At 56.7% G+C, this 22,059-nt stretch overlaps 7 protein-coding genes across 7 annotated transcripts; 3 read left to right on the forward strand and 4 right to left on the reverse strand.

Annotated features, from left to right (window-relative positions):
• Positions 1-1,207: 1,207 nt before the first annotated feature.
• Positions 1,208-3,295, forward strand: EX895_006546 (uncharacterized protein; the record flags this gene model as incomplete). Its single annotated transcript, XM_029887137.1, has 1 exon — positions 1,208-3,295. The coding sequence occupies one exon, from the start codon at positions 1,208-1,210 to the stop codon at positions 3,293-3,295; it is 2,088 nt and encodes a 695-aa protein (XP_029736629.1).
• Positions 3,296-3,689: 394 nt separating this feature from the next.
• On the reverse strand, positions 3,690-5,144 carry EX895_006547 (uncharacterized protein; the record flags this gene model as incomplete). Its single annotated transcript, XM_029887138.1, has 1 exon — positions 3,690-5,144. The coding sequence occupies one exon, from the start codon at positions 5,142-5,144 to the stop codon at positions 3,690-3,692; it is 1,455 nt and encodes a 484-aa protein (XP_029736630.1).
• A 1,801-nt stretch (positions 5,145-6,945) lies between these two features.
• Positions 6,946-9,931, reverse strand: EX895_006548 (uncharacterized protein; the record flags this gene model as incomplete). Its single annotated transcript, XM_029887139.1, has 2 exons — positions 6,946-6,969; positions 7,142-9,931. 2 exons carry the CDS (start codon positions 9,929-9,931, stop codon positions 6,946-6,948), a joined length of 2,814 nt encoding a protein of 937 aa, XP_029736631.1.
• Positions 9,932-10,502: 571 nt separating this feature from the next.
• EX895_006549 (uncharacterized protein) lies at positions 10,503-12,131 on the reverse strand (the record flags this gene model as incomplete). The annotated part of the gene is made up of 1 exon (XM_029887140.1): positions 10,503-12,131. One exon carries the CDS (start codon positions 12,129-12,131, stop codon positions 10,503-10,505), a length of 1,629 nt encoding a protein of 542 aa, XP_029736632.1.
• Positions 12,132-13,731: 1,600 nt separating this feature from the next.
• Positions 13,732-15,842, forward strand: EX895_006550 (uncharacterized protein; the record flags this gene model as incomplete). Its single annotated transcript, XM_029887141.1, has 2 exons — positions 13,732-15,661; positions 15,754-15,842. 2 exons carry the CDS (start codon positions 13,732-13,734, stop codon positions 15,840-15,842), a joined length of 2,019 nt encoding a protein of 672 aa, XP_029736633.1.
• A 131-nt stretch (positions 15,843-15,973) lies between these two features.
• On the reverse strand, positions 15,974-17,857 carry EX895_006551 (uncharacterized protein; the record flags this gene model as incomplete). Its single annotated transcript, XM_029887142.1, has 1 exon — positions 15,974-17,857. The coding sequence occupies one exon, from the start codon at positions 17,855-17,857 to the stop codon at positions 15,974-15,976; it is 1,884 nt and encodes a 627-aa protein (XP_029736634.1).
• A 648-nt stretch (positions 17,858-18,505) lies between these two features.
• On the forward strand, positions 18,506-20,203 carry EX895_006552 (uncharacterized protein; the record flags this gene model as incomplete). Its single annotated transcript, XM_029887143.1, has 1 exon — positions 18,506-20,203. The coding sequence occupies one exon, from the start codon at positions 18,506-18,508 to the stop codon at positions 20,201-20,203; it is 1,698 nt and encodes a 565-aa protein (XP_029736635.1).
• Between the last annotated feature and the right edge of the window lie 1,856 nt (positions 20,204-22,059).

A 22,059-nucleotide genomic window follows, 5' to 3' on the forward strand; every position in this document is an offset into this window, starting at 1 on the left:
CAGACGCGAAGGAAGAAGCACTCCAGACGCGCCGTGAAGCTGAGACATGCGCAGCTCAATAGGTCGCAGAAAGATTTTGACAGGTTTACGCACTGGAGCAGAGCTCCCTCCCATTAGCTGCAAAGATTTGCGACTCCGCAGGAAAAGTCCCAGCTCGGCGGGACACTTTTTTCTCCCCCTCAATTCCCCTTCGTAGAGCAGCCTGGCCGAGGGTGCCGAAAGCTCTCCGAATGAGATGAATGGGTGCTTTGGAGTGAGCAAGGGAGTGGCCCGCATTCCAGTTTCTTTTTCTGCCGGTTGCTCTTCTAGTGCCTTGGGGTTCGCCTTCGGCTGCCGTTCCAAGTCGATGGTCCCATTGCGCTGGGCTATGGCTGCGCCAAGCATGTTGAAGCTTCGGCTGCGCCTGCAGAGAATTGCGCGCACCAAGTCAAGCTCAGGAACACGGCGCACATAGCGAACAGATCTGTCGAGTCTCGCAGTTGCTACGGAATGCTGCATCATTACACTTCATGGTCGTATGCCACTGGCAATCTCATACGGTACCGTCTCCTTCATTGACTCTAGTGGCGCAGACTGGCCAGGTTGACAATCACAATGCCTCCAAGCAAGGCCTCCGCGGGTCGCTACATGACACGAGATCTCGTTCCCATCCCGTCCAAGCTGCCAAGCCCGGCCGCTTTCCCCTTTTCAACCCCCGACCTCTTTCGAATCTCATGGACGGCCCCCCTCCCCTTTACCCTCCAAGCTAGCCCTCCTCGTCTTTCTCGCTCTATCGAACGCCAGCCAGCGCTCGTAGTGACCAATCTAGGCTCTTTGCACCACCATCCACTCTCCTTTGTTCTCGACCCATCGCGATCATCCCTCCTTGTCCCTCCTCCTCTTCTCCATTACCACCATCCCTATTCCCACCCCTTCTCTCCACTCTCCACTCCTCTAGTATCTTTATCCCAACCTTGCTCCGTCTCGTCCTCCCCTCGATTCTCATCAAGGGCCTCCATCTGACTGGTACAGACAGTGTGGCCTCTGCTTGCAGGATCCCGTTACCAACCACCCAGCTTTTTGCCCACTTTCCTCGCCCGTCTCGACCCTCTTTGAAGCCTCCGGTAGCCCTTCTTTCGAACATCGACACGCTCGCTTCGCCTTCACACTCCTCATTTGTTTTACCAGGCTTTCATCCACCAGCTGTGTTTCAGTCCCCACCGCCACAATGAAGACCACCTTCTTTACACTCCTCTTGGTCTCGTTGCCTCTCCTCTCCACTGCATCCTTCGAACCCTCTGTGCGCGGTCACCAGCGTCACCATCGCCGCACTAGGAACCTCCATGTCGACCCCTCTGGCGACTCGCGTGGCCTCTTTGCCGATCGACTCCCTCTCCAACCTCGCTCGGAATCTGGTGCCGCCATCGCCAAATCCTACACCAAAGTCGCCGACCAAGTGTTTGACTACGTCATCGCTGGAGGTGGAACTGCTGGTCTCGCCCTCGCCGGTCGCCTATCAGAAGACCCAGATGTGACTGTCGCCGTAATCGAGGCGGGTCACTCTGGATATGCTGACGACGAGGCGTTGCTCGTGCCCTCGAACGCCTACTTTAAGTCTTCTGTCGGCTCGGATTTCGACTGGCAGTACACCACGGCACTTCAGTCCAAGCTGCAAGATGCTTCGGGCAACCCACGCACCGCCAGCTGGCCTCGCGGTAAAGTTCTCGGTGGTTCGTCGGCTATCAACGGCATGTACTATGTTGCTGCCAGTAAGCGCGAACACCAAGTCTGGGGTCGTCTTTCGGGCGACCAGGCCACCTGGGGCTGGCACAACCTACGACAAGCCATGAAGAAATCCACCAACTTTTCGCCCAACACCATCCAGCAACTCGACGCGAGCATCCAAAACCAAACCAAATTCGTCGGCGACAACGGCCCGGTCTCGCTCACTTACCCTGGTGTCAGCTACCAGCCTGTTGCTGACTGGGTGCCCACCCTTGCTGCTATCGGACTCTCGCACGCCGAGAGCCCGTACGACGGCGAGAACCAAGGCGCCTTCATCGCTACTTCGACTATCAACGCTAAGACGTGGGATCGCTCCTTTTCGCGTAACGCCTATGTCGACCCCATTGCCAACAAGCGTAAGAACCTCGTCGTGCTGCCAAACCAGACCGTGACACGAATCATCTGGGACCACGAGGCCGATGAGGACGGTAACCGACGTGCTCTGGGTGTCGAATTTGCCGCCAACAGCACCGCTCCTCGTGTCCACGTCACTGCTCGTCGCGAAGTGATCCTCAGCGCTGGCGCCATCGGTTCGCCTCAGATCCTTCAGCTCTCCGGATTCGGATGCAAGGATCTCCTCGCCAAAAACAATGTCACCCTTGTCAAGGAGCTGCCCGGAGTGGGTCAGAACCTGCAGGACCATCTTTCCACCAGCGTCGCATACACTCCGGCCCAAGGCCTCGTCATGCCCGCAGCGAGCAGCAACACCAAGCAGGCTTCGTTCGTTGATTCCTCTGTAGCGTACGTCACCTTGGAAAAGATGTACGGCACCAACGAAACAGCAAACTTCCTTAAGCGCGCGAAGAAGTTTTCGGCAGACTACATCAAGTCGGCCACCAACGTCCCTGAGGCAGTGCGACGAGGATGGGCGAAACAGTACAAATTTTTGCTCGAGGATCTGCTTGTCCCCAAGAGCGAGCACGGCTTCACCGGAACGGCTAAGGGCGCGGTGGAGATGCTGCTGGGCATCAGCAACGGTGCCTCTATCCAGGTCGAGACCGCGCTGCAAGCGCCCTTCTCGCGTGGCTGGGTCGAGATCGCCTCGTCCGACCCCTTCGACAAACCCATCATCAACCCGAACTACCTCCAGCACCAGACCGACGTCGAGCTCATGCGCAGCGGTATCCAGCTCGCGCGCAAGATCGGCTCCACCGCCCCCCTCTCCTCTGTTGTCTCGACAGAGTCCACCCCGGGCAGCGCAGTGACGACCGACGAAGCGATCGACAAGTTTGTCGCAAGCACGGCGGGCACAGAGTACCACCCCAGCTCGACATGCAGCATGTTGGACGAAGACGATGGCGGCGTCGTGGACAGCGAGCTGCGTGTCTACGGCACGACCAATGTGCGCGTGGTGGATGCGAGTGTTATCCCGATCTCGCTGTCGAGCCACTTGATGTCCGCGACATACGCGGTGGCCGAGATTGCAGCGGACTTGATCAAGTCGTGTCCCTTCGACGTGGTGGACGAATGCGACTGCGAGGGTGATGATGAAGAGGTGGACGAGGAAGACTGCGACGATGAGGAGCAGTGATGCCTCGTTGTGCAGATACCCTTTCCTCCTCGATACCTTTTCTTTCCGTCCTCGCCTGTGTGCGGCTTCGCTGAACTAGAATTCCTTCGACTTCTTTCTCTCTCTTTTACCTTTCGTTTCCTACCAATGATGTATCCCAGAAGGCATGCGTCGCCGGCCGTCGTCACCTCTTTGGGGATTTTTTGTACTTTCTCATTTCCTTTGCTGCTCACTTTGGTTGAGTTTGTAAACTCTTTTTCTTTTCAGAGTTAGGCTAAGCTGAGCTCGCTTGTTGTTCGAAAGTTATGCATTGAGGAAGGAGCAAGAAGGGAACGTGATACAAGACCAGCTTGTGTTGAAGTGGTTCTGAAGTGATTGTCCATGATGCTTTTTTGTTCAACCGAGTCTGCGTCAATCAGACGACAGCAGCGACAGCGGCCAACATGGCCGTTGCGACCACCAGTGCCGTCGAACTGCGCTTGTTGCTACTCGTCGAACCCGAAGTAGGCTGGGAATTGGACTGTTGCTGACTTACGCCACCCGCGCTACTCGTCACCCTCGCTGCACTCGCACTGCCACTCGTTGTCGTGAACACCCCCGACGCTACTCCGGAGACGTTATACCCCTTCGGCCTCCAGCCCCGCTGGACCTTGCCCTGCTGCTTCTCAAACAGCACCGTCCGGCCCTGCTGGCTGTTGAACACCTGATCTGCGTTATGCGTCGCGCCCTCGATCACCGTCAGTGTATGTGCGAGCTTGCCGCCGCTCAAATCGCTCCAGTCGGGCAGAGTTTCGCGGGTCAGGTTCCCTGGTAGGCCCGAAACGTCCTCGTTAGTGCGTGCCAGCATGTTGATGTACTTCCACCAGGCAAGGTTGCGGTCCCTTCGCGCAACTCCACCTTGAAGGATGGCCATGCAGTACTGGTCGCCCGAGACGGCTGTGTCGTTGTAGCCAACAATGTAGCGCACGTCGCGTTTGACGTTCTGCGCAAAGTACTGGCGCGGGGTCTTGAGGCCGTCGAGGGTGCCCGTGAAGTTGGTGAAGCCGTAGCGCCAGGTGTTGTACAGTGGGCAAGTAGCTTTCGATGCAATGGCGGCGTTAGTTGTCGGACGGTCTTCGGTGAAGTATGCTGAAGAGGATGGGTCGCCGGCGATAAACCTGACGCTGAGCGCTTTGGACGACATGTCCTTCGCAACAATCCCGTACCGGTTGATGAGTTGCCCGCCGCCACCGTGTCCGACGAACACGAGCTCTTCGAGTTTGGGGTACTTGGTGGTGTTGGAAAATTCGTCAAAGAACACATCCAGCGCATCGAAACTCGACTCCTTAGCCCCTTTGGGGTGGATCGCAGCCTCGCCCGCCTGCCACGCATTGACGTCGTCCCACGCGAGCTCGTGTTTCTTGTACTGACCCGAGTTGAGCTTCTTCGAGTAGAACTCGGGCGCCACAATAATAGCATTCGCGTCCGCCGAAGCAAACTTGTCCTTCACCGCTGACTTGAGCACACTGTTCATCGTCTGCCAGTAATCCCCGCCGTTTCGGTTGCGGCCATGGATCATGACAAACGCCTGCTTCGCCTTGCCATTGGCTGGCTTGCGCGTCCAGTAGACTGCGAGCTTGTGCGTACCCGTGCCGACGCTGATAGATGTGAGACGCGCGCCAGAGGGAACTTTTGGAGTAGTGTGCTCCTCGTAGCCTAGCTTGCTGCCCTTTTGTTTGGCGGTGAGGGTAGATGCATCGCGGTGGGAGAGCATGTGCCGGTTGTGATGGCCGAAGCGAACATGCTCGGCGGAGACGAGCGTGGTGAGTGTCGAAAGTGAGGCGAGCAAGGTGGCGAGCGCCACGGCGAGGGGTGTTGCTGACGCCCTCATGTTGCAAACGAGGAGCGGTGACAGATGGAGCAACCACGAAAAGAGGGAGAGAGGACGTTCTAATACTCTGCTCTCCTTGTCGATGGTGTTGGTGGTGGTGTTGGTGGTGGTAGTAGTAGTCGTGAAGGAGCTGACGACAGTGATGGATGAAGACCAAGCAACATCGTCAACACTTGGGGGTAGCGGTAGCGGTAGTTACTTCAATGCCGGGCAAGCGCTTAACAAACAACCGCATGTTCAAGGCAGGATAGCTCTCTCCCTCGGCAAGTTACTGCTTCGCCCGGGGTGCATGGCAGTTAGACTGTAGTCTGCGCAGCACTCCAGCGCCCGTTTCGGAAAGCGACGCCGAGCCGAAAGGCGTGTGACTGTACCGCGCGCTGTGATGATCGACAAATGTCTTTGATCCTCAAACACATGATGCGCGCTGACTTTGAAAATCGCAGCAGGCGCCTCGGAACGGATCTGCAACCCAAAGCTTGGCAAGAAAAACACATTTTATTTGTAGTCGCCGTGCACACCTACCTGCCTTGCACCTCTTTGTCCCCACCCTCCCTTCTCGCTCGCACCCACCTCTTCCCAAAGCTTGGACCGTCGGTGCTAATTGAAGTGAAAGAGAACTGCTTTGCAAGAGGGGATTGTGTCGAAAAAGGAGGCGAAAAGCTGCACTGCACGAACCCTCGTTGGCTGTTGACCATGCGGTCGCCATGTTTCCTCACATCAGCGAGACGAGACTCGAAACTGAGAAACGCCGAAGCAGTGCAAGCGTCAACAACACTTATGCGTCACCTACCCGAGCTACAGAGAAAGAAATAAAAAAGGGGGAAGGAAACATTCCAACCGCGCGTTGTCTCCCTTGATGAGCTGTCAAACAAAGAGAAAAACCTCAAATAATATTATTTATTTATTTAAAAGAGTCGTGCGTGCGTGTGTTTTTCATGCCAAGCCACGATAAGAAGCCGACACGCGTCGCAGAGCAGCAGGGTTAATTGTCACACGGCTCTCGCTCCGAAGCGGGGTCCTGGCGAGAGCAGAGAAAAAGCTTTCGATTTCGAGAATTGGGGGCTTGGATTGGAACGTGCCTTCGAAGAACACTCCGCTAAGGATACAACGCGGCAACGCCGAGCATCGTCAGCCTCGCTGACTTGTCCATATGCTTCTTGCAGCTCAACCGCGCTTGGCACTTCTCCCTCCCTCACTGAACCCAAGGCGCCATCACCCGTGCGAATCAATCTCACACACGCTTCTCTTTGAAGCAGCAACACCACACTCCAAACGTCAATCGACAGTTGCCATAATATCGAGTTGCCACTTCCAACTTACTGCTGCAAGAAAGCAGGCGGCAGCTCGAGCATGCTCCAGAACTCGCCTAAGTTCGGGTTGCTCGGGTTGAACGCAAACGGCGAAGTGTTGAATGCTGCCACCGCCGCCGGCGCACCCCCCGTCGTCCCTCCTTCCGCAGCTGGCCCACTGACAGCCTCCTGAGCACCGTGTTGCATGCCACTAACCTCAGACTGTCGCAGACCACCCCGCATCTGGCCCTGCGCCGAAGCATCCATGCCTGAACCGTGTCGCTCGTGCTGGCCGAACCCCGGGTACGTCATCGGCGCTGCCACCGCCGCTGCTGGACCGGCAGCACCCTGCATCTGAAATCCTCCTCCTCCTCCTTCCCCTCCGGCACCAAGCACACCTCCACCATTGAACTGGGCATACTGCATGGACGGTTGCGAGAACCCTGCTTGTCCTTGCTGTTGAGAAACCGCCTGCACGCCGTTGTTGACGCCGTTGTTGAGCTGTGAGAAGTTCAACCCCATAAACGATGCAGGAGCTGCGGCGTTTTCGTTCCAGAAGAACGACTCGACATCGAAGATACCCGGAGCAAAGTCGATCGGATTGTTGGCGATGTTGCTGATCGCAGGGGCCCCGAAGACTGCATCGCCCTTATTCCAGCCACCCGCCACTGCTTGCATACCATCGTTCCTACTGAGAGCGCCTCCCACCTGTAGACCCGGCAGTGCCTGCCCAGCACCAGCCTGTTGCCGCTCGACCGACCCGCCTGGACCCGGCTCCTCCCCAGCCCCTTGCAACGCCCCCTCGGTCTCCGCAATCCAGCTCGACACCTTAGATGACGCCGCCATCCCCGTCCCCGATGCTACCTGCAGCGCCGCAATGCTCGGTCGCCGCCTCTGCGCGTCCGACCCCTGCTTCGACGCGTCCTCGCCCACGACCGCAAACCCATCCAACAGCAGCCGATGCGCCGACGCAGCAGGCCACGTATCCGCCAGTTTCTTCAGCCACTGCATACACAGCCCATACCGCCTCCTCGCATCGCTCGCAATCCTAGAATCCGGCAACCGCGCATTGAACACAAACATCACCGCTGCCGTAAACAGACAGTATCCCAAGTCCGTCGAAAGGCGATCGACAATGTCGCGCGACGACGCCTCCAGTAGATCGCAGATCGTGTTGGCTGCTAGCGTGCTCTGTCGATAACTGTCGTTTTCGAGTACCTTGGACATGGCCAGCCCCTCTTCTTGCGGGATGAACGGCCGATGCAGCAACAGCCGCGCCGTATAGTACCACAGATTGAGCGCAAAGAAGCTCGGGAACGGCCCGTCGTTGGTGCTGCTGCTGTCGTCCAAATGCAAGTGCGGCGGCAGCTTCTCCTTCCAGTCGGTCAACTGTCGATCCAGGTCCGCCAACACCAGCTCTTTGCCTTGGCGTCGCAGCAACGCTTTTCGTCGCAGCGAGTGCACCTCATCCAGAATGCGTTCCACAATCTTGAACAGATGCACACCCCAGTTGAGACACGAGGGCGCATGCAGACGACGCAGCGACGCTGCACCCGCCCCAACCTGCTCTGCCGACTGCATCTCGGTCTGATCCGACCACAGCTCGAACTCGTCATCCTCGGTCTCCGAGAGCAGCGGCACATCGATATCCTTCGCCCGCAACCCCACAGGACGTCCCATCTCGGCACACAGCAGCTTGTCGATAATGTAGCAGTGCCAGATGATGCGGATGCGCGTTTCACGCTGAACCCGATCCTGCACGATCTCGGGACGGTAGATGGGCCAGCGATGCAACCCCATGTCCACCGCCATCGAGCTCGCCAGATTCTGAAAGTTCCATGCTCGCGACAGGTCCCCCGTGCCGTGCGAGTACAGACTGAGCAGCCAGCACGTCTGAATGGATGCAACGTCGGGCCGCAAGCCCTTGGCGAAAACATAACTCTCGGCTGCTTGACAGAAAAGCTGCGCTCGCTCAAGGTTGAGTTTGTGCTTCGAGATCTCGGGCTGAGCCGTCGAGCCTTGAGATGCGTTGCCAGGCACGACGCAAGCTCCTATGGCGTAGATGGCGAACAGAAGGCTAGGCTCGAGACTGCTGCGCAGTTCGTTGCGCGAGAAACCAGCGAACCATGGCTTGTACAAGATCGGATAGAACGGATGAAATCCCTGCCAGTAATACCGAAAGAGGCGGTCATTCTCCTCATCTGAGACGATCGGATCCTCGCTCGAGACATGACTGGCAGCACTGGGACCATCGCGACTCGAGCCCGGATACAAGGCCTGGCGGTTGGTGGCGTCCCTCCTCGGAGTAGTTTTGCTCACGCGCGGAGAGCGATCGTGAGAGCTGACTGTTTCGTTGTCGCCAATTGGTCGAGGCGATGAGATAGGAAGAAAAACGGGAGCCTTGGAATGAGCGGCAGCGTCGCCGGTACCACGAGTCTCGCGCGATCGTGCGGCGAAAGGCGCAGATGAGCTAGACGCCACCGAACGGCTAACTGCCACGCCCACGCCCGGAGCTGGTGATTCGGCGCGATGCTGACGCTGCAAGATACCAATACCAGAACTCGATCCGCGATACACGAGCTCGCCTTGACGCGTTTCACCGATGACATCCTCTTCGGCTTCTGCAGCAGGGTCGTCCGCATCGCCATCCGAGTTGCGCGCTGGGTTTAATGAACTTGTCGACGTCTCATTGGAAGTGAGGTGCTCGATCTTGATCCTCGAGCTTGCGTTTCTGCTGGCACGCTTGCGAGCGTCTGAGTTGTCTCGTTGGCTGGCACTCTCGCTCGCTTGCGCTTCGGCGACGTCGAGCTCGCGCTCTCCCGCAACACGCACAATCTCGGCACCTGCTTCCTCTTTGCCGAGATGGTTAACAAGATCGCGAATCGTGGTTTCGAGCGTGCGAACCAGCTTGGCCCTTGCCGACTCTTTGGGCCCCGAACGAAAGCCTTTAGGTGGTCCTCGCTTTAGACCAGTGTGGTTGTAGGTGCAAGGCGTTCCAAGTACCTGGCACACCGAACACTCTGGTTGACGACCGTCGCATCTACGCTTCTTGGTGCTGCATGGTTGGCATGCCTTGGCTACCCTGGTAGACCCCTTGGCATCGGCAGCATTGGCGTCGGCTTCCATGGCTGCCGTCTTGGCTGTGCGTCCCGGCGAATGTGATGCAGAAGGCAGAGTGGGAGAGTCGTAAGATGCCTTGCGACGTTTGGATGGCGAGGGGCCAGCTAATTGAGCTGCATCGTAGGCTGCTGAAGACACACGGGAGGTAGATGCTGCTCTAGAGGAGGATCCTGGATAGTCGCTGACACCTTTCTTGTTCGGATCGTGCTCGCTGAATGCTTCCGGGCTGGATGCGTTGGATGTGCTGCGATAGAGTTGCGAGGAGCGTGCGGTTGACGAGTAGAGGGGAGTTGATCGCGGTGATGGAGAGTATGAGGCGTGATCTGGATGTTGCAGTTGATGTGCCGGTGCACGGTGTGGATGCGGCGAGGATGGCATCGCGACTATGGACGCTGGGTCAGCCGTCTCACTGCGAGGCTGAGTCCGATACCTTTCGGTACAGTGATAGGACGATGGCCTGACTTGAGCCTTTAAACAGGCTTTTTTCGAGGAAAGTTGTTGCGAAGAACTCGATCGACTCGCTAGCTTGACATGGCAGACGGATGGGCAATGGCCAGTATCGAGTCGACTGGCTGGTTGGTTGATGGCGTAACAGAAAGGAGAGGTAGCGAGGACTAATGATAAAGCACGCAACTCTGTGAGAATTTCCGTCGCCATCGAATCGGCTATAGTCGCGCAGGAGAGGGATAAATCAAAGGGTCGCCGCATGGCACAGGCCATAGCAGCTTTTGCCGACATGTGCGACTGCAGCGCTCGGGAAGGGTCCTTTTATTAATATGCCGAAAACCGACCTCATTCACGACGCAACGCAACGCACCGCTGCTGACAGAAACGATGTCCATCGCTCAACTCATCAATCCAAACCGCAGTTGCCTCTTTCACTCGCTGCACCAAAGGGGAGATATGTATGTATGCACTGTGGTTGAATTCTAAGAATGGTGCGGAGCACCTACTTGCGCTTCGATCTCTTCTTGGCTGACCCATTGGCTACCGTCGTCGCTTTCGGCTCTATCGCTGTTGTGTTTGTATTGTCCGTAGCAGCCTGTTGAGCAGCTTCGACGCTCTGCAGATCGTCATCCTCATAGCTGCTCTCTGCGTCACTTCTCGAGTCGACCGCGCCCGCCTTCGTGACCACGCGATACGCCACCCTGCAGATCATGTAGAACCACATGAGCAGGATGATCTGCAAAGCGCAAAGCAGGACGATCAGCGTTAAGTAGGAGGTGTGCGTAAAGTAGTTGCCAATCGCACGGTCGGAAGGTCGGAAGGTCATGACTTTGCGCGCATCGTAGATGCAGCTCCACACCACGCGCATGTAGAGGATGTGGCGCGTGACGAGCCACGAGACCATGAATAGACCGAACGCGAGATCGCACGTCGTCTGCCAGCCAGCGTACTTGAGCATCTTTGCCACGTTGAGCGCGATGTCGCTCGGGTCCATAAGGCAGAGGATGGCATTGCCCACGCGGTGGTAGCTGTAGACGTACGAGCCGGCGATGAGCGCGATGGTGATGACGTGGTGCGAAAACATCTGCCAGTGGTCCGAGCGACGTGCTTCGACATGCAGCACAAAGAGCTGCTGGATGTAAAAGGCGCACGAGGCAAGGTAGTAAAACTTGAAGAGCGGTTCCAGCTGAGACTGCGGGTAGTTGGTCCAGTACTCGACCGTGTTGAGCGGCCAGTAGGATTCGCGAGAGGCAATGTAAAGACCCAGGCTCCACGAGCAGGTGTAATAGATGAGGCTGAAGCCTTGCTCCGCAAATCGAAGGACCTCCTTCTCACGGGTGCGAAGGGCTTTGGCGCGCTCGTTGATTGCTTCGGGCGACTGACGCTCCGATTTGCGTGGCTTTTTGGGATGCGGCACAGCAGCTTCGCCCAAAGGCAAGAGCAGAAACTTCATAAGAAGCGCGCGACCCAGCGTAAAGAGCAGAACGAGAGTGCCGACAAAGAGCGCATCGTTGAGACCTCGTTCGTACAAGTAGCCGGGGACACCAGTAAGGAGCGCCCAGGGAGCGGATGCATGCACAGCGTGGTCGCCAGCGACACGGTGAGCATGGTGCTTGAGAGCGGCGATGGGCGAAATCGAGGGGTCGGGTACGCCATACGAGAGTCCCAGGCAGGCGCGTGTAAAGTTGTGTAGAGCCGTGAGTGGGTGGCCAAACCCACGTGCATCGCTGCGAAAAGGACCGAGACTAGCTTCGCCGACCAGATTGGAAGCGAGATTGGACCACACTTGGTGACCGCCCTTGTCGGACGCGTTGGGGAGGTCGGAGGCGAAGGGCGCTAGCGATGGCAACCTGAGCCAGGATGGGATGATGGAATGAAGCGAGTGAGGCAGGTGCAAGTGGGAGGAGAGATGGGCGAGAGACAAGGAGGACGGGGAGGAGAGGGTGTGCATGACGAGCAGTGCTATGAGGCCATTTAGCGTGTATTGTACCTGTATGGAGAGCGACTCTTCGGCGGCTCTACGTGTTGCGGACCATTCTCTGGATCTAGAGGACCTGCTTGTGTTTGCCTTGGTAAGTTTCTGGGCTGAAGGGACCGCAGGCCGCGAGCGGGAGGCGGATTTGGCGGCCATGCTGGAGCAGGCTATGAAAGAGGAAGAGGAAGAGGAAGAAGAACAGAACGAACGAGCGCAGCGTGTTGGTGGTCGTGTATGGAGCTAGTAAATAATGGTGAAGAGACTGATGGTAGAGCGCTGTCACCTTCAAGAAAATGTCTGATGAAGCCGAAGCAGAGGGCTAGATGCCTTGATTGAGGAGCTATGCGTTGAGATGAAGTCGGATGAAGAGTGACGCAAGTCGGTGGGGGCTCCTCGTGAACGTGACCCGAGAATAGTGCTACTAGAATCGCGTGCGTTCCGGTCGAGAAATAGGATGGGAGGGAAGAGCAGCAAAGGCTTGTTCTAGTGTCAATGTCGCGAAACCACTTCGGTGGCAAGATGCAGCGGCAAGGTATAAACGAGACGCAGCAGGTTGCTCTCGAGACGGAGGTTGTGAGTGTGGTCCGAGACGATCGCGATGGCTTCCGATGGGCGCGAGCCTAGCAGTGGCAACGGTCCTTGTTCGGCGAGATAATGGATGTATGATACAGGAAGGCGAATCGGAAGGAGAAGCGGATGAAATTGACGAGCACGTTGTGTGCAGCAGCTGCAAGGTTGCTGGACGCTAGAGAATTGGGGTTCCAGAACATGGGATTCCAAAGCGAGAATGCTCTCGAAGCAGAGTTCCAACACTCAACTCTAATTAGGTGAGTTGACCAGACCAACACACGACGGCAGCGGGGCCCTCTCTCCCCCTCTCTCGAAGCCTCTTGAGAATCTTTCTTCGCAACGAGTCAAGAGCGGGTAAAGATGAAATTATTCAGTCACAGCAGCAGCCAGGATCTTAGCAGTACACGCAAAAGGCACGTTGAGGAAGCACAGGAAAAGTGAAAGAAAGTCAAGTTAAAGTTGCAAGCGAGGGCCCAATTGGAAGAAAAAGTTTCCAACGCTAAGTCCCACTCCGCCCCTTTTCGGCGGCTGCCACACAATACTTGCGAAGCTGTCAGCTGGCCTGTGTGGCCCAACGGTCCACAGCCAAAGACTACACAGTAAACGCAGAGCAAAGGCAAGAAGTGAAATTTGCGTAGTGAGGGCAAAGGCGTGCTCATCTCGAAAGTGCGAAAGTGCGAAAGTGCGAAAGTTGCTAAAGAGCACAGACCTCTCTGCTGCAAGGGACAGCGAGCGAGAGAGAGAGAGAGAGAGAGAGAGAAAGAGGGTCGCTGCTGGTCCGCCAACCCAACATTCCCTCGCTCCTTTTCTTTCTGGCAGCAGAAGCCGCGCTTGGCGATACACATCTGCAATCTTGATTGCTTCTTCACCCCGATCTGCTTTGCTACAGCAAATTATCGACCGCTTGCCGGGCTGAAGCGCCCAAGAGCAACACAGCACGCTCTACCAACTGCCATTTTTGCTATCGACTTTGCATGGCTCGAACGTCGTGAGTATGAGCTTGACTGTTGGTTTCACGCTGCCCGCTCTTATATGCAGTCACACACGACATTGTGCTTGATGCTTTTCTCATAGCGATCGACTCGCACAAGCTCTCTCTTCCTCTCTCCCCTTCGGTAAACAGCACTCGCGAACATCATCACAGACATGCTCTAGACTTCCGCTGGCAACCGTCAAGATCACCGACATGTCTTCTCCCGCAAACCTGCACCAACGACGTGCGCAGGCCGTGCGCGAGGCTTCCTCATCCAGCGTTGAGGAAGATCGCAAGATCTCGGGCGGCTGGTCCACCACTGCCTCAATTCGGCCCAATCGACCTGCACTTTCGGTCAGCACGGACCGTTCCAACTCGGGTGATGCCGACAAGAAGGGCAAGCGTGGCCACATTCAAAAGCACGAAAAGATTCAGCGTATTGGTCTTCTGCGTGGTTCATCGTATGTCAAGTCAACCGACAAAGACTCCGTCGCCGAGCACGAACTCACCACCTCGATCGGTTTGCAGGACGATGCCGTTTACGATGCATACCTCCCTCGGCCCGTCGCTTTTCTCAGACGTTTGATTGTCGCTGTGCTCAGAGCAGAGGCTCCCTTTCACGAGCGACACCAGAACTTCGTGCGAAGACCTTGGCTCGACAGGTATTTTGTCAACACCTCGTTGCTCGGAACGCATTCGTTCTTCCTCGTCTTCCTGCCCATGGTTTTCTGGCTCGGTAGTCCACGCTTCGGACGAGGCCTTATCAATGTCCTCGCCTTTGGCGTCTATCTCTCGTCAGCGATCAAGGATCTCTTCTGCGTACCACGGCCATACTCGCCGCCCGTAACGCGACTCACAGTGGGCACCCATCACCTCGAGTACGGGTTCCCATCGACCCACTCCACGAATAGCATCAGTATTGCGCTCTACATCTACCTGTGGGTTCGCAAGATGCGCGAATCTGCCGCGGGCTCGACGACGCTGTTCGATTCGTGGCTGTGGGAAGCAGGTCTGCTCTTCTACGGCACCAGTGTCGTGTATGGCAGAATCTATGCTGGCATGCACTCCATCATTGACTGCGTTGCAGGATCCGCCTTGGGTGCAGCAATCACTGCCATACAGTGGACCTTTTTCGACCAGATCGAGCAGTTTGTCAAGATCAACAGCTGGACTGTCCCCGTCGCCATTATCCCGGCAGGCTTGTTGATGGTCTCGGTGCATCCCCAGCCCGTCGACGACTGCCCTTGCTTTGAGGATGCGATTGCATTCATCTCGGTCGCAATGGGCGTTGCGCTGGCAAGATGGTCCGGTATTCGGTACGGAATCACTCTGTACACCGATCCGCTTTTCCACCCCTTTTCGAGCATCGTCGATCCGCTAGCCGGGCTCGCCAGCAGCAATGTGACCGCTACTGCAACTATCACGCCGTTGATCCAGATACCCGTCGCGGGTGTGGCAGAGGTGTGGATCAAGCGCGCTCTCGTCATGACCATCGGGCTGGTCAACGTGCTTCTGCTGCGAGTCATCGTCAAGACCGCGTGCAAGGTCATCCTGCCACCCACGTTCCGTCTGGTGGATCAATTGGTTGGATTCAGTCTGCCACGAAGACACTATACGCCTGCGAGCGACTACAACAAGATCCCGCTTGCCGATCTCAGCGCGGTGCCGTCAGTGATCGATCTGCCTTCACAGATCATCGTGACGGACGAGAGTGGGAACCAGCAGAGGATCCAGTCGCCTGTGCTTTCGCCAGCCTCGAGCCGACGCGGCAGCACCGATGTACGCAGCGCCTCGCTGAATGGCGCTTTCAGCCCTCTGTCCACTTCGTCGCCGCTGCTGGGGCGTTCGCCGCTGCATTCGCCCGTGCCGTCGCGCACGCCCAGTCCCAACCCGATCGAGATGCGCCGCAACCTGGTCTCGGCCCCCAAGCGCAAGATCCACTTTACCATTGGTGGCGCTGGAGGTGCAGCCGACGACGATGCTGACGATGCGCCGCAGGATCTGCCCATCTCTCTGACCCAGTCGAGAGCGCACCCCAATTTTGTCGCCCCTGACGAGCAGCTCGCCAGACATCTCGCAGCAGACATCAAAGGCTCGACGCCCAAAGAGGTCGAGAAGGAGGTTAAGCACTATGACGCCGATGGTAAGTCTAACCTGACCCGCGATTCAAAGCCAAAAGTGACGGCGTAAGAAACTCTCGAACTTACCTTTCTTTTCTGTTTGCGACACTGTCAGTTCTGACCAAGGTGATCGTGTATACTAACATCGGACTGTTTTCGGCCGGACTCATTCCGGCGCTCTTCCAGCATCTCGGCCTCTGTTAGCCCAATGTATCTCTATTCGGAATCCAGCTCTGGTCAATCGCTCTCACCCTCTCTCTTTCTCACACATACGAGCTTCCGGTTTGACAAAAATGATTACATTGCAGAGGTATCGATGTTGCTAATCTGCGCACTCAATGACGCCAGATCTTGACATTCTTGTCCCGCCCACCACTCGCCACTTTATCAGCGACAAAGTCGACACAGTACACCTCGTCTGTATGCCCTGGCAGATCCTTGCGGATCTTGAACGTCTTGATGGGATCCCAAAGCTTGAGCGTCGAATCCTTGCTTGCAGAGACGAGCAGCCTCGAGTCGCTTGACCACGCCAATCTGTACACCGCTGCGACATGCCCTCGCAAGGTAGCGATGAACTTGCCCGTCTGCGCGTCCCAGAGCTTGACGCTGTTGTCGAACGAAGCTGAGGCGATCTTCTTGCCGTCCGGAGAAAAGGCGACGTGGTTGACGGTCTTTTGGTGGCCGGTGAGGCGGGCGATGGGCTTTTTGGGTGTAGACGCGGACCCGTTGATCTGCGGAGGCCAGAGGAACAGCGTGTGATCGTCGGAGCCTGTGATGATGGTTTCAGGCGTGGCACCGTTACCTGTGGCTTCTTTGTATCGTTTCAGAGCGGACGCCTTGGCATCTTGGTCGAGGGGCTGGACGTACGAGGGGGTTGAGCTGGAAGAAGAAGTAGCGCGACCCGTGTGATCGAATGGACCAGTTCGGAGGATAAAATCGGTGGAGAGAGCGATGGTATTGACCCAGTGCGCGTGCTCGTTGAGGTTGCGGATCAGCTTGCCGCCGTCGGCCGACCATACTTTGACAGTACGATCGGAAGAGGCAGTGTAGATGGCGCCCTCTCCGCCCCAGCGCACGCAGTTGACCGAGGCGGTATGACCACCGAGCACATACTCACACCTGCGCAGCGTCGGGTTCCAGACTCGAACAGTGCCGTCTTTGGACGATGAGGCCAGACGCGGGTTGGTAGGGTTCACATGGATAGGTTCCCATGAGAGCGACGTGATCCATTTGGTGTGTCCACGCAGCGGGTTGCCCTGTGGCGCTGCGTTGCGCGCTGCTCTGCGTTGCTTGACGCCCATCTTTGCGGGCTTTCCATCTGCTTCGCCAGTTTCGGCGTTGTCTTGGTGCACTTGCTCGGCCTGCCACTCGTCATCCACCTGCTTGCCGGTTCGCGAAAGCCAGCCCTTGCGGCCGGTGAAAGCAGAATCGAGCGCTTCCCAGATCCATACCTCTCCATCCATTCCACCGGTAGCGAGCTTGCGCTCCCGTCCTTCCCACTCGGCACACAGCACCCAGTTCGAGTGGCCGACGAGCGTGTGCATTGGCGTCTCGGTGTCGAGATCCCACAGACGCGCGGTCTTGTCACCGGCACCCGTCGCAAGGAGCGAGCCAGTTGGTGAAAACGTACTGCAAAGGATGGGAGAAGCGTGACCACTCATGGTACTAGAACATCGACTGACGGGTCGCACCTTGAAAACAGCCTGGGGCTCGAATACGACGGTGAGGGTATCTTCCTGGCTGAGACCGAGCTTCTTCGCGGCTTGTGCGTTGAGCACATCTTGGGTGAGCGAGTCGTTGATGGGCAGACGTGCGTTGCTCTTGACCAGCTCCTCCTTGGACTCGATTTCAACGCCTGCACTAGCGGTGAGCTGCTGAAGATCGACATGGAAAGCGTAAGGCAGGTCTTCGTCATCATCATCGTCGTCTGAGCTGGCTTCTGGATCGTCTATTGAGCGCTTTCTAGGGCCTTGTGCCTGCTTGAGCTGTCGTCTGAGCTGGTTGATGATAGCCTGAAGTTCCTTCTGTCCTGTCGATGCCGGCAAGTTGATGGTGGGCCCGAGCAAGGAGCCATCTTGACCGGACTGGAACTGAATGACGAGCGTCTCTGTCGAAGGGCCAAGCTGCCCTTGCGCCTGCAGCAGAGCCGCCTCGCGAGCGGCCTTTTCGTTTGCGAGACGCTGTCTCTTGGCAGACCTCTGGGGGATCTGCGTGGCCATCTTTGAAGCTGCTTATGATGAGGTAGTCGGACGGGAAGAGGGAGAGCTGCAAGTACTCTCGATTCAAGGCTCAGCTGATCAGATTCAACCGGCTCTGGCGTTGCGTGGAGAAATCTCAAAATTTTCGGGCTGAGAAGAAACAGAAAATTGAAAACTGCAAAAGTCAAAAAATGCAAACGAAAGGGTCCAATGCTTTTCAATCGGGCCGATCTTCTTAAAATTTCCTTGGTTTGCAATGGCGGTTGTGCAGCTGCAGCAACTTTTTCCTCTTTTTTTTTTTGCCTCTTCGGTCGCAGGCGAAGTGAAAATATGAAGTTTTGGAAAATCTTGGAGAGGCAGAAGAGAAATCTCTCGCTGAGCTTGTGCTGCCATTGGTAGTCGCATTCACCATCCTTCATCACAAGCTCCGTTGCCATCTCGAACCAACACATATCGATACAGGCTGATCCACCAGCAGCTTCAATTACTAACGATAGAAGCTCTTGTCTACCTTCTTGGAAAGGCTTGCAGATTTGGCGAACACTTTCTGACGCGGCTTCAATCTGCGCGAACATCTACCGACCCCTCTTGTCGCCACCTTCGCAAGGTTCGATCGAGACTGCTCGGCTTCTGACTTGATCTCAGACGTGCAACGTCAGTATTGATACCATGGCAGTAGCTAAAGTGGCTTCGGCCAAGGCATCCACATCATCCCTGCCCAACGGTACAAGCCCGTCCTCCAGAATGACGCCCACAAAGCTGATCAAGTCGCAACCAGCAGCTTCTGCAACGTCTACTGCGAATGGCATCGATTCCATGGCTCCACCATCAGCGTCCTCCTCGGCAGCCGCATCCTCTTCCAAGCTCGTGGGCAAATATATGGACTCGTTGACAAAGCACAACGATGCCTTCACCGCTCTCCTCCACCTCATTCCACCCCAATTCTACCTCACCCGGAATGACGCCGACGATCTCGCGGAAGATGGCGTCTCGTCCAAATATATGAAGAACAAGCGCAAGAAGGCCAAGTCCGAGATCGAGGCAAAAGAGCGCAAGGAGAAGCTGCGAGAGGCAAAGAAGCAGAGACTCGACCCGGACAACTTTGCCACTGTAACCGACATCCAAGCCGAGCGTGCTGCTGCGAAAGCGGCGCGAGAGGCAGCCGAAGCGGATTCGGATCTCGACTTGGATATCGAGGGTATGGTGTCGGCAGACGACGATGATGATGATGACGACGACGAAGACGTCGTGGTTGGAGTTAACGGTGCTGCAGGTGACACGGACGATGACGTGCAGGATTCCGACGTCGAAGATCTCCCCTCCAAGCCCATTGCCAACGCTGCTGCCACTGTCAACGGTGTCAGCAAGCCCATCCAGACGGAAGGCGAGCGCAAAGCCTCAATCGATGCATTGCGTGCCAAGCTGCACGCCAAGATCGCCGGTCTCCAACGCAAGCGTGGTCTCCCCACCGACACCAACGACAACGCCTCGGAAGACGGCAGCAGCGTCATCAGCTCCAAAGATGAGCTGCTCGAGGAGCGTCGCAAACAGCGATTTGACGCACGCGAGCGTAAGAAGCAAGAGAAGAAGGACGCAAGAGTAGCGGCGAAAGCGGCCATCAAAGGGAAGCGCGCTGGAGTCGACAATGCTTCCAACGGTGCCAAGTCGAGTAACAGCTTCAACGTAGGCACCAAGGCACCGGCTCTTCTGGTCGCTGAGCCTGGCTATGGTGACAAGCGCAACGGCGCTTCTGGTTCTGGCGCGTCCAACATCGATGTCAATGGCAACTCGCTCAACTTCTCTTCCCTCAACTTCCAGCCCATCGGTGCCGCTGGTGCCTCACTGCCCGAATCATCAGCTTCCGGTAAGAAGAACAGGCTGGCGCTGCCCTCGGATCCCAAGGCGGCGCTGCAGGTGCTCGAGAGCCGAAAGAAGCAAGAGGAGGCGCGTCGTGCTAAGCTGGCCGACAAGCTGGGTGATCCTCCCGAAACTCTCTCTGCCAAAGTTTCGGAGCTTGAAGAGCGAAAGCAGTGGGACAAAGTGTTAGCCTCGGCGTCGGGAGTCAAGATTCGCGACGACGAGAAGCTGCTCAAGAAGGCGGTCAAGCGCAAGGACAAGCAAAAGGAGAAGTCGAGCAAGGCTTGGAACGAGCGCCAACAGGCCGAAACACAAAAGCAGGCGGATCGTCAAAAGAAGCGCCAGGACAACATTGCCGCGAGAAAGGCGGGTAAGGGTGGCAAGCACGGCAATAAGAAGGGATCATCGTCTACCTTGTCCAAGTCCAAGACACCCTCGGGCAAGAAGCCGTCGTTCGGCAAGGCGCGCCCCGGCTTTGAAGGCAAGAAGATTGGAAGGTCCAAGAAGTGAGCGTTCTGCCTTTAACACATACATCTTTCGATAAGCCAGCCTTCTAGCCCATGTACTGTCTCTTGCATTCTGCAATTCTATCAGCATCTCAGGGCATCCCAACCGGTTGGTTGCGTTAGCAGCAAGTGGTTCAGGACGAGAGAGCAATGGGCTTCCTCTCTCTCGGGCGGTAAGAAGAACTTGAGAGCCGCTTTTTTCTTTTTTTTGATTGGAAATGGAAAGCCCGCCAAGCAACTTCGGCACCACTGCAGTGTCCGCACGTCGAGTCATTTTTCCATTTCTTCTTCGCATGCGAAGCGTGACCATAACTGTCAACGCTCCACGCCCAACTTGGTCTGCAGCAATCAAGATCATCCATCTTCAAGATCTGATCAAGTCGAAGATGAAGCCAGGCCAGAGTAGATCTTATCACATGTAGCTGTTTGAAAGGGGGTGAAGCAAGTAGCAGCAAGAAGCTCACGACTCGTCTACCCGTCCAAGACAAAGGCACGAGTGTGACTGAGGGCGTAAAAGTCGAGGATTGGAATTCCGAGACAAGCGAAAGCTGCAGCCACACCGACCAAGTGCCGTGAGCAGGCCGCCGCGAACAATTAGCTCGGCCGCCTAACAGCTTTGCTTTCACTTTCGCTCGCTTGTTCTTGGTCCCCGTTCATCGCTCCACCGGTCCTACTTTCACCTCCTCTCTTCCTGCCTTCCGTTCTTCCTTTCTTCCTTCTCCTCTTGCTACTTGCAACCCTTTTCTCTCTCGCTCGGCTTTGGCCTTTCTGTCGTCTGCTTGGCCATTCACGCACGCATTCAAGGCGTTGCAAGGTCGAGCTCCATCACGACAACCGGTTCCGCCTACAAGCTTTGCTACCATCGACGGTTGAATCAACTCATCTCGCCGCGCTCGTTTCCCCCACTCCAGCGGCCTCGATCCTCGTCGCCGTACAACAGCTTGCCAGTCAGCTGTCTTTCGCCGCGGTGATTGTCCGGAACGGAGACAAGTCCCTCACAAGCTCATTGGCATTCCTTCTTAAAAAGGTGACTCTTGCTGCTTCACGTCGTTGAAGCGTCACCGCACCCTTCTTCCTTCCGAAATGGCATCAATTCCATCAACGGAGCAACCTGTCCTCAGGACAAAGACGCCCTCGTACCACGCTCCACCCTCCACCGACCCGCTCTCCGGTGCGACCATCCACACGCTCAGATGCCTGGACACTCCTATCCATCTCGGCTACCACCTCATCCCTCACATCGCCAAGACCCTCCTCTCCACGCTCCCATCTTCCACCTACGTTCTCATCACCGACCAGCATCTCGAAGCAAGATGCAGCGTAACCACCGCTTTCCGTCGCGAATTTGAAAAGGCTGCCTCCGATCTGTCGTCTTCCCACACCTGGAGGCTCCTCACCAAAGTCATTCCGCCCGGTGAGGCTTCCAAGAGCCGAGAGGGCAAGAATCAGATCGAGGACTGGATGTTCGAACATCGCGTCACCCGCGATGCCGTCGTCCTCGCTGTCGGTGGTGGTGTCATCGGCGACCTTGTTGGTTTCGTCGCCGCTACCTTCATGCGCGGTCTCAAGTTCGTCCAGATCCCCACCACCCTCCTCGCCATGGTCGATTCCGCCGTCGGTGGAAAGACTGCCATTGACCATCCTCTCGGCAAGAACCTCATTGGCAGCTTCCACCAGCCCAACTACGTTTTCATTGATGCCGCCTGGCTCAAGACCCTTCCAGCGCGCGAGTTCAGCAACGGCATGGCCGAGGTCGTCAAAACCGCCGCCATCTGGGATCCTATCGACTTTGCCAAGCTCGAGTCCAGTGCACCCGCCATCCGTTCTGCCGTGCTTGGGCCCTTTGCCAAGGATGCTCCT

The sequence above is a fragment of the Sporisorium graminicola genome, chromosome SGRAM_9 (assembly GCF_005498985.1).
Source record: "Sporisorium graminicola strain CBS 10092 chromosome SGRAM_9, whole genome shotgun sequence".
In the NCBI taxonomy this organism is placed as follows: Eukaryota; Fungi; Basidiomycota; class Ustilaginomycetes; order Ustilaginales; family Ustilaginaceae; genus Sporisorium; species Sporisorium graminicola.